General features: G+C 36.2%; 3 protein-coding genes across 3 annotated transcripts; all 3 read right to left on the reverse strand.

Moving 5' to 3' along the window:
* Positions 1–1,409: 1,409 nt before the first annotated feature.
* LOC113764956 lies at positions 1,410–2,642 on the reverse strand. The gene is made up of 2 exons (XM_027309004.1): positions 2,390–2,642; positions 1,410–1,594 (listed from the first exon to the last, which is right to left on the reverse strand). The coding sequence occupies exons 1-2, from the start codon at positions 2,640–2,642 to the stop codon at positions 1,410–1,412; spliced, it is 438 nt and encodes a 145-aa protein (XP_027164805.1).
* A 913-nt stretch (positions 2,643–3,555) lies between these two features.
* LOC113764957 (flavanone 3-dioxygenase 3-like) lies at positions 3,556–6,015 on the reverse strand. The gene is given in 4 exon segments (XM_027309005.1): positions 3,556–3,657; positions 3,660–4,173; positions 5,047–5,285; positions 5,779–6,015. Coding segments are annotated over 4 exon segments (1,092 nt in total).
* A 1,914-nt stretch (positions 6,016–7,929) lies between these two features.
* Positions 7,930–11,303, reverse strand: LOC113764958 (tyrosine N-monooxygenase-like). Its single transcript, XM_027309006.1, has 2 exons — positions 10,359–11,303; positions 7,930–8,682 (listed from the first exon to the last, which is right to left on the reverse strand). Exons 1-2 carry the CDS (start codon positions 11,301–11,303, stop codon positions 8,047–8,049), a joined length of 1,581 nt encoding a protein of 526 aa, XP_027164807.1. The 3' UTR covers positions 7,930–8,046.
* Positions 11,304–11,708: the final 405 nt, after the last annotated feature.

An 11,708-nucleotide genomic window follows, 5' to 3' on the forward strand; every position in this document is an offset into this window, starting at 1 on the left:
GTTCTGAATCTTAAGGCTGGTGGGGAGCTTGAATGGGTAGTCTTACGACTTACGAGGCGGACATGGAAAATAACTTCAGTTTATTTATATGGGAAGTCATTTTACACCATCTGATGTAAAATATTTTCGGTAGGAAAAAATTTTCCCAAAGCAATAACCCAACCAAACAATAGAAAATCAGGAAAACATTTTCTGGAAAATATTTTCCTTCCAAACAAACAGACCCTACGGGTCCAAAATTTTCCTCTTCAATCACAGGTCCTGGAATCCCACCAAATACTACGGAAAATAAATCAACAAAAAGTGTGCTTGGATTGTAAATTATTTGAGATAATTTTGTGAAAAAAGTACTGTAGCATTTTTTTGATATGATGTGTATGAAAAAAAAAGATGATTGAAAAATATAATGATGATACAAGCAAATCAGTGTATGTAAATAAGATGTAAATAAAATAGAATAATTGGCAATCCAAACACACTTATTTGCCAATTAATCGTGCAATCGTTTGTCCATAAGATCAATAGATATTTATCTTTTGTCTATGACTTCATTCACATTAGGTGGAACTTCATTATCAACCTTTTAGAGTGGTGCATAATCTTAAATCTCATTTCGTATATTCTTAACCAAAAAATAAATCGCTAAAAGTAAGTTAATGCCACCTTTGCAACCCATAATAAAGGTATTTTGATAGTTCGTACATTAAACTTTTATTAATTATTATTTTGCATCCGTACTTAAATTTCTTTCACCTGTCACTTTGAGCCAATGGATATTTAATTGCTATTCTCTTCATAGAATTTGAGGCAAATGAAAATCACTCTAGTCTTATTTAATGACATATAATAAACCCACTTAATATAATAGAATTTAAGAGAATTTAATAGATTTTAATAACTCTAGTCTGATTTAATCGAATTTGTGTGTAGTTATACAAATTTAGCTCAATAATTAGCACTCACTGGTAAATGGTAATACGATCAACCGGCAAACTAGAGAGATTTAGGTAGTGAATCGTCATATATATATACATACAAATATATATACATACATACATATATATATGTATGTATGTATAGGAGTTGTAACTCCACTGATATTTCCTTGGGTATTTTTGTGCATTCTTTTGGACTTGAAACGTAGGCGTAACCTACAAAAAATATATCTGGGCAAGAATGTAAGTATGAATTGGCAAAAGGCAGGGCCTAATGAAAGTCCCAAAAAGGCCAACTAAAGAACCACAAACATTTAAATAACTTTTCTCAGATGCTGATCAATGAATATAAATAGCTCGGAAAAACAAGATAGATCAAACCGAAAATTTGGGATGGCGTTTTTTCCAAGAAAATATACTGAGAAATGGTAGGCAAAGAAATTAGTATTTGAAAAAGGCTGAAGAGCATCGTCGTCATGGTGATGCCTTCCCGAAAATAGAAGCTTTGCGAAGGCCATCTTCTTGTTTTGTTGAATCCAGATCTCCCAACTCTACGGGTAAATTTGCCGTTTGAGTACCATCGCTATCTACGTCGCCTTCGATTGTCAATCCTTCGATTTTTGCCGCACCAGAATTACCTTTCGTTTGCAGGTTAATATCTGCCTTGCACACAATGGTTCAGTCAGTGCATTTGCAATCAGAAATTTAGTTTAGTAAACAAAAACAAACGAATTTGTTGTTTGTAAACCACTATTTGGTTCCTGATTTATAGCCAATACTACAATCAGAGGAATGATGCCCCAACCGATAGCTTCTTAGCAAAAGTTGGTCAGTCCTTCTCTAACTAAAAATCTGTTAATTTCCTCTAATCACACAACTTTTTGATATGGAGAATCTTTTGAGACAGGATGCGACTGAATGAGTTCTAATCTACAATTCAATTATAGGAACTCCATATAAACTACTGTAAATTAACTAACTTCCTCTAGAGGAGTTGGCCACCACATGTATCGTGGGCTGAGAAGTCGAGGGTTCAATCAATATGGCACCTTACTTCCAATCAATATGCTATTATATGTAACTTTTTCTAAATTCATACGAATACGTGGTGTACTCGTATGTTATGCACTCGTATGATCCGATGGTGGTTCACTTTTCATCGATTCTCTCGACTCAGTTAGGCCACCCCTAAAGTAGGAGTAAGTTATGCTAGATATGCCGTTACGAAAAAAAATTTACTGTAAATTTACTTCACTGTTTTTTTTTAAACTTTTGCTCGTAAATTACTTAAAAAATAAAGAAGAAACCTAGAATGTAGAGATTGGTAGGGTGAATATTAATTTTTAAAACTAAGTTAATCAGAAGTACATGCTGTCGTTTCTTGCTAACCAAAAATACATGTTATCTTTGTAATTGTTTTTAGCGTCCATGTAAAGAAAGACAGAGGAAACTACCTGGATTGGAGAAAACCCAGAGAATGAATGCACAGAGGAGCAGAACTAAAGGAATGATATGAACCGCATTTTCTGCAAATTTGGCACGGCTTCTCTCTTTCTTAGAGGCCTCGGAGAGTGGTTCATAGACGGGCAACTCATTAGTTTCCAGCGACAGCGCTCTCAGGGCTGTGGACACCTTCGATGACGCAGCCGGCGAAAGGTAGTTGAAGTGATCATCGGTGACTCGGTTAGTGCTTGCTGATCTATACATGTTTTGTTAGTTTATTTCGATTCACAGCAAAGAGACGATTGGAATTTGGAAACAGTACAAAAAAAAAAAAAACAAAGGTAGTAGAAGAAGAACAGAACTGAGAGGGAAAGCGATTAGTTGCCGAAATATATGCAAGCGGCTTGGGATTTGGGAGAATCTGTTATATGGTACTGCATATTTATGACCATATATTCTTGCTTGTATTGCCAAATCTTCTGAATTTTAGCAAATTTGTGTAACAATAAGCAAATTGGGGGATTCAGCTTTTACTTTCTTTTGGACCAAATCCAAAGTTGTCCGACTTTTCAGATATCATGGGATCCCCTAACCATTTTGATAACTTCATTTGTTACTAATTAATCAAAGAAAAAGTTATTTACACTCTCATTTTTGTTATTTACACGCCCGTTATTTTGTTATTTGGTTCAAACGGATTTTCGTAATTTTTAATACATTTGGTGTAAACTCGTATGGTTTTAATGTAATAGTAGATTTTACATCAATTAATTATGTAAGGTGATAAATTTAAATTTATACATATAAGCTGTAAGCATTATATTAATGATTTCGACTGAATAGAATTCAATTTGTAAGCCCTATTTCCAAAATTAGACGACATAAATAACAATCCAGTCCTTTTTGAGTTCAAAGGAGGGAAAACTGAAAATTGAACCACAGATATCGTGGGGACGGCAACACGGTAGTCCGTACTCGTTGCTTTCATTGTCCGACAGCAGTCCTATAATGAAAAGCCTGCAGGCATATCTATTCACCAAAGGTACAGACCGCTATGACTGAAGCATGGAGGAGATTCAGCCGTACATTTTGATACATCACAAAAGGTTTTTGTTTTCAGAGCCCAAAAGAGGGTCCTCGGGGCCAGGAACTTGACAGGGCTTCTACTCCTCCTGGATTATTGATTTGTAATCCGGAGAGCATCGATGAAGCTCTTCCTATCTGCAATGTCATTTTGAGCAAAGAAATCGAGAAAGTGTTTAAAGCTACTGTCCCTGTAAGGCTGTAACCCTTCGGATGCTGTTCATCAATTAGCTCTTTTGCAGTCTCCACCTTCTCATCCATGCCCAAACTATGAAGACTAGCGATGGAGATTCTGATGGTGTCGCTGCTAAGTGTGACTCTGTGAACCACACTTTTGTACAAGCCATTGCTAAGCACCTCAAGATGATCGCCGACGTTAACCTGCAAGGCACCGTGAATACATCGGACGGCGGTCCATTTCCCGTCACGGGAGTCCAGAGTTTGTAGGCCAGACGAGCTGTGGAGGACAATGGTTAAGCAAGAGTAGTCAGAATTTTTGTGTGGGGGGGGGGGGGGGGGGCAATCCAGTGCCAGACCCTGCTGGGGGCATGGCATTGGTAATGGTGGGTAACAATTCACCACAATCACCTGCATTCCTTCCTCCATTTTCCTGCTTATATAATCCGGGCCAAGTCCTAGCCCTTCAGTGATTGCGCCCATGATGGATACTCCTAATTTTTTTGCTTCCCTGGCATATTCGCTCATCTTTTCCCTGTCAGTCAGAAGGCTAAGCAATTAGCATCCATGAATGTTAACCGACAAATGGTCGATATCATAATTCTCACTAATTCAGTGGCGGAGCCGGAAAAAATTCTCAGCGGGAATAAAAGCAACTCTAAAATTTTTTACCTATTCTTTTTAAAATTTTTTAAATAAGAAAAACATTCACTAACAAGTATAAATGATGCATATATTCCATGAAAAATATAAAAAAACAAACTCAAAATTATTAATGCAATAATTATTTTATTTCAAAAAACAAACTAAACTATTTACAATTGTTTAGGACAAGTTTTCATATTTTGATAATGGTTTACAACCAAACTTAACGAAGTATATTTTTCTCGATGTCCGTAACTAAACAATCATTAATCCAAACGTTTTCCATTCTATTTCGTAACTGATTATTCGTTATATTCATAACTGAAAAAGCTCTTTCTACGTTAGCTATAGCAATAGGCAAAATCAAAATTAACTTTAGAAGCATATAAATAAATGGATACACAAAACTCTAAAAAGCATACTTGAAATTATATCAAAATTCTATGGATACTATAGAAAATTTAAGGAGGACATCATAGATCCGCCCGGCACTAATTGTAACTAATTAATTAATTTACGGTATCATTTATCACTAAAAATTTATTATTTTATTATTATTACTATTATAAAATACTAGTTGAGTAATACTGTATCAAGGTGATGCGTGAACAATGATGAAACGCGACCTTTCCCAATTAAACAGCTCAGAAAACTTACTGGCAGTCATCTGGGTCAGCTATTAGCCAATCGCAGTGGCTGGAATTTGGGAATGAAACTAAAAATCAATCATGGTACAATAATTTTAAGTGCAGAGCTGCAGTACCTGTAGTCATGAGGAGTATCGGGCCATAGCGACAACCAGTCATCTAGAGGATTTGCGTAGTGTTTGAGAAATGTCCTCCAAAATTGGACCTTATCAACTCCGTCCTTTATGCTCGTGCCGTATCTAACAGGCTTGCGAACGTCAATAGACATGAATTTCACCTTCTCCACCGACGGCAGGTTGAAGGCGGCTGAAAGCGCTCCATCCAAAACTGACTGAGATATCCCATGGTCGACGATCTTCAAAATTCCGAAACAATAATTAAAAAAAAAATTAATGCATATCGATTATTTTCTCGTTTTCCATGTCGTGACTTTGGATTTCTTGAACTTAGAAAAGCTGATAATCAAAAGCATTTATTTTGACACTTTCTAATTTAAATTCTCTAAAATCAACTCTTAACGCTCAACAACAAAAGTCAGTCTAATTGTTAAAAGGGTTCACCTATGATTGAAAGATAAGTTGGAAGTTACTATTGATCCTTTTAAATTAAAAAAAAATTACATGCTTAAAAGTAGTCGAGAACAAAGCCTTAATATTCACGTGCAAATCTATTTCAGGTGAAGATTTTCAAAATATAGCTAATCAGTGCTAAGATTTTGCCTCCTGGTCAAGACAAAGGTACAACATGGTGGGAAGAAGTGGAACAAAGCTTAAGGGATAAAATTGAACGGGTCTATTATATTAATTGGTGAGACAAGAACATGTACTTTTACATGAAAATGTACTTACTTGAAAGAAACCATTGTTTCCACAAGCACTTGAAATATCTTTGATGACCGCAGATCGCCTTGTAGAGTTATTCAAACCATTCAAATCGACCACAGGGATATTTGCAATTCCTGGATGTAAACTAGGCCTGCTCAGGGGTGCAACTTTGTAACATTGAGGAACATGGCCGAAACCCCCTTTCTCCTGCGGGGTTTCGCCCATTGGAAAAGAGCTGGATTCCTCATGTTTCGCCTCCATCAATGTCACAAACTTGCTTTTCATTCAGGCTCTCAAAGTTGTCAGCTAAATCAGAGAAATGGAAGATGTTGATCAGCCCACAACTTGTATGGGCATCTATGATTATGAATTGAAATAAAGCGAATGACAAGTTGAATATGTGCCGCTGAAACATGGATACAACTGCAAATCCAGTGCTACGAATAAGGACCATTAAAAACGTTGTGCTAAATACTACTGTTTTTTTATTCATGTAAACAAAACCCGAAACAAGAATCAAACGGCTTGCCGGGTTTGGACATTTCTATGCCAAAAAGATCATTTAACTTTAGTTCCATTTGGATTGTTATTTTTTGAAATTTCGTAAAAAAATATATTGTAACAATTTAATATATATAAAATAAAAAATAATTAAAAATATATTTATGAAAAACTTAAAAGCTTTCAAAAGAAAATGAATTTCCAAAAAGGTCATATTCCAAAAGCACATTGTGTCGTGGCCTTGTGGGTTATGTGCATATAAAGAAATAACTATTAATTTTAAATTTTCCTACCTTTCCTTCGCTCGTTCTTATCTTTCCTACTATGAAGAACCTTTTCCTAACGAAACTCCTCTATTGCTATTTTAATATTAATAGCATTAAACACCCTTAACGTTTTAGAGTGATTTGCATTTTGCCTCTTAACTTTTTGTGTTTTGAAGCATTTTGTCCTTTCTTTCGGTCAAAGTGATAATTGATTGTATAATAATGATTGATTATTAAAAGGGCTGATTAGAGTAAATGCTCTGAGATACATCATATTATCTTTAATTTATCTCCTAATCTTTCGTTTATGTCACTTCATTCCGATGAGAAAAAAATTATGCCTTTAGTATTTTGATTTTTTTATTGTTCTTTTTTTTTTCCCCTTTCTTCTCTTGTTATCTCGTCTCCTGTTTTCTTCACTCAAGTCCCAAAGCTCTAACTACACTGCATCATAAATATCCCCTTATTGTAATTATCCAGAAAAAAAAAGCAAGAATTGAATTTTCAGGAATAGTATTTATAAACAAAAAAAAAATAATAATCAAGAACTAATAGCACAAACTTTGACAATCCTGCTGCACTATACGCTGGTGACCCCGGGTATCGGCAACCTATCAAACCCAACTTTGTCTATGCGTGCCTGTGTATTCTTTTTTTTTTCTTGGTCAATGATAGCAAAGTGAAATGAAGATGGGTTTGATGGTTATAGAGTGGGCTAGGGAGAAGGAATAAGGAAGAAAATGGAAGATTGGATGAAAAAAAAAAAAACACATATAAGGTCTACTCTATAGTCCTCAATTTATTGAGTTGAGTTTTGAGAATTGAAATTATTCGAAATTTTTGAGAATCTCCCATTTGGTATGTTTTTTTAAACAAGATGTCTGCCGATAAGATATTGGGCTTGTGGAAGAAGGAACGAGAAAAGAAACAACAAGGAGAAAAAGAAGATAATGAAGGGGAAAAGAAAAAGGGTGGTGAGAAGAAAATGAAAAAACAGAGGTTAGAATAATGGAGGGGTAATTTGGTTTGAAAGGGGGTAAAGTGACACAAACCAAAGATTAAGGATTAAAGTATGAATTAAAGTACACTTTAAGGGGGAATATGGCATTGCAAGCTTTTACCATACACAAAATAAAAAGATATTCAATTTGTTTTCTGTGATAGGAAGCAAATGGCAAATAAATACAAATGTGTAGAGGCAGATATTTGTTCAATTCACGTCTTTTTGTGCAACTATACTGATATTCCTGTTTTTAATATGGCAAATACCCAGCGAATTTTAGACTTTGATCGGTCTAAAACAACTGAACTTTATTCAATAACAATAACAACAGAAATTACAGAAACTCAAAGGGGTGTGTTTAGAGCTATTAATTATTGAAACACAAAACAAATCCAGAAACCCGACTGTCCACCCCTGGATTGAGACAAAGTAGCAAGCAGAAGCCAATTCGCTGACCAGATTAAGATTTTAATCACCAACAAGTTCCTTAACTTAAAAAGTTTTCCGCTCAAGTTTCAGAATTTATGAGATAATTGGATATGTTGTGGCAGGCAAACGTGGGCTGGCATGTGCATGCAGCGGTTTGGCCATTTCGAATTCATTGGGTGCTTCAGAGAGATCGATCTTTCCTTCATTTTCCGGCACACTCCAAGCAAATCCTTGCAAAATCCTTCCCAATGCTATCACGCTTAACGCAGATCCCAGTGCAATCCCTGGACAAGCTCGTTTACCTGAACTGAAGGTAACCAACCTTAGCTCTGGCTCCATCAGCTCTATTTTACTTGATTTATCGTCATTGAAGTAACGTTCGGGCTTAAACTCCAGGGGCTCCTGCCACACTTTAGGATTCCGACCAAGTCCTCGGCGACCCAACAGGATGTGGCTGCCTTTGGGAATGAAGTAACCACCAACGACTATGTTCGACATGGAAACGTGAGGCAAGTTAAAGGGTGTAATGGGGTGGAGTCTCAAAGACTCTTTTACGCATGCCTTGACGTAGTTTAATTGCGGAATATCGGATTCTTGAACCAGTCTTCCTTTTCCCACCACCCTGTCAACCTCATCTACGGCCTTCTGTTGAATCTCCGGTTTGTTGATCATTTGTGCCACAGCCCATTCTAGCGAAGTCGTCGGACTATCCACCCCGAAGAACAGCTCCTGCAATGTCACCTCAAGCAAAACATTAAATTTACTGCAGGCAGAACAAGCGAAAATGAGTTGATTATGGATATTTTGTCATGGAGTGATGTGATGTCCACTTTAGCAATCAAAACTCGCATCATATCATATGACGACGTCCCTTAGCCATTTTAGGTTTTCCGACAAGTTAGGCAGATGAGGTTGTATTACTCCATTTCCTTTTCTGGTGCACCATTTCCAAAAGTATCGTATTCTTTGTCCTGGCACTAACTAACTGATTCCAAACTTGTCAGACGATTTGTCAATCATTTCCTTCTGAGCCAACGTGTTTCGTTCGATCGGTATTGTAATAAAAGATATTTTTGATGACTTCACCACTAAAAACAGGAGGAATATGGTGTATTTAGATAGGCATAAGTATTTCTACAAAAGTTATTTACCTGCATTACAAATATATTTTTCAAGCATTTTTTTATTTTTTCAATCACATTTTAAAAAGTGTTATAGTAAGTTTTCTAAATAATATTTCAAATAAACTCCTATCCAAATACTCTATGGCTTACATAATACTTGCGTTAAAGATGATAGTTAAAGATGAAAAAGGTATTTACGTTTTGTTCTCTTGTTGACCAGAAAATGGTTCAGATTTGGGCCATTCAGATTCAAATTGAATGCATCTCCTATTAAGGTTTTCCAGACCATAGGACTTACATAATACTCTATGGCTTTTTCTATATGGTGTGATACACTACATGCAAACTAGAAGAGGAAGTTGATTTCGCTATTAATACTTTAAAAATACTATTCACCTTTGAATTGCAAGACTTTTGTGAAAGAAATTTATACTTCAAGGATTAACTAACAACGTGCCCATTTTTTATTATATGCATTTTAGGGTACCAAATTGGCAAATCCATCTGTCTAATTAAATAATAGATAAATCTTTCATGTTAGTGTAACGATTTTTTTTATACTAACAAATCTAAATGCATGTCACGTGAGTAAAAATTGAATTTCAAATTTGAATAAAGATTGTATGACATTCATCTATATGTGCTAGTGTAGAATTTTTTCTTACGCTAAAAGTGTACAAAAGATCAATCCCTAATATAAATCTTAAAAGTTTATTTTATTATATGGGTATATGATGTATATAGCAATGACGATCTGGTATGCATAGTTTTATACCACTATCGTGTATACACTATATCATTTATTTCTTATTTGCCTATAAAGAGTATCTTAGGTATATACAATTTTTAGGGTAAAGTTTTTCTGTTTTAGAATTTTAGATCCATGTCGTAGTTGGACGGAATAACTAACTATAAAGGGGACTATAGGTGCCGCCGGGGCTGTAATAGAGAATTAGGATCGATGTAGGCATCTAACTAGAATTGAGCAATTGACTAATTCAATTTAGTTTACACTAGAGCGGATCTTCCTCTAAACTTAAACAGGCGAAAAGTTTGTTTGATTTACCATATTAGTACAGTGCATAATATTAGATCCGTAAATTTTTATTTTATTTTTACTTTATTCGCATTTCCAATTTTAATTTATCTTCCTCCCTATCAATACCAACTCCTTAATCCACGTGATACGAATAGTTAGCCAAATTAAATTCTTAGAAACCGCAAATATATCTATATATATATAGAGAGAGAGAGAGAGATTTCGAAAGAAGTTGTACTCACAATGCATTGTGCTTTGATCTCTTCTTCTGATAATAATGGCTTCCCTGTTGCATCCTTAAGCGATATCATAACATCTAGTAAATCTTGTGGCTCTTGTTTCTCTCCATTGATTCTGCGTTTCGTAATCCTTTCCTCTATGATTGGGTCATGGTACTTGTTCATAACTCCTAAAGCCTCCTTCACAATTTTCTCGTGATTGTCTATATCCAGCACCCTCAACCAAGGCAAATAATCGGATACACAGAAAGCATAGAGGTGCCGAAGAATTGTGAAGATTGCTGTGACATGCTCTTTTTCTTCTTCACCTGGACCTCCATCTTTCCCACCTTCCCCGAAGTATCTTGTGTTGAAAACAACCTTCCTAACAACATTTATAGCATAATGACGGAGGGCTGTTCTGACATCAACGACAGCGCCATCTCTGCCAGAACTCTTGCACTGATTAAGAATGAAAGACACGTAGTTATCTGCTTCTTGGTTCCTTTTCTCGATTAACCACCTATGTCTCGCGGGGGTCATCAACTCACTTGTGTACATTTTTCTCATTTTCTTCCACTGAGGACCCCATGGAGAAACAGCCATGCTCAGGAAGCCACGGCTGGAGAGTTCAGTAGCCATGGTGAAGGGTCTGGAGGCCAGTTGGTCATCATGATTGTGCAAGAATTCCCGAGCTACCTGGGGTGAATTCACCACGATGACATGGACGCTGCCTAAACGGAAGCATGCAACGTCGGTATTGAGTTTTTTCATTATGCCATCGATCCAATAAAACGGTGGCTTGTTCTTGTAGAGCTCAGGGATGTTGCCTACGATAGGCCATGGTGATGGGCCAGGGGGAAGTTTTGGACCAAGCCTGCTTTTCTCCAAGGAATTATATCCCCATTTGATGATGATAAAGAGGAGGATAAAAGCAAGGATTAGGGAAGGCTCGACAGGCATTGCCATATCGGCAAAGGTTGCAAGTATTACACAAGTGCTAGGCTAAGCTTTTGAAGTTCATGGAAGTGCCAGTACAACAGTACATGCTCCTTATATACACGGTTTTGGCCGAGCTTCAATTATTGGATCTGGCGAAGGTGACATTAGGTAAAATTAGATACAGAGGTAACAGTGGTGTGCACCAGGCATGGAAAAATGTTGCGTATTGCATGGTAAGAGTTTAAACATCCATGTTACTACCATGTGCCTTTATAATAGGATTTTAATAACATCACACACGTTACAACTTTATTCTTTTTTCAAAGACAAAAACGTTCTTTTTCTAATAGGGGAGAGAATTTCTGGATGAGTATTGTATGGAAGTGGAAGTAATTGTAGAGAAGTGGAGGCACTTAAAGATTGATGAATTAA

This window comes from Coffea eugenioides, chromosome 3 (assembly GCF_003713205.1).
Source record: "Coffea eugenioides isolate CCC68of chromosome 3, Ceug_1.0, whole genome shotgun sequence".
Lineage (NCBI taxonomy): Eukaryota > Viridiplantae > Streptophyta > Magnoliopsida > Gentianales > Rubiaceae > Coffea > Coffea eugenioides.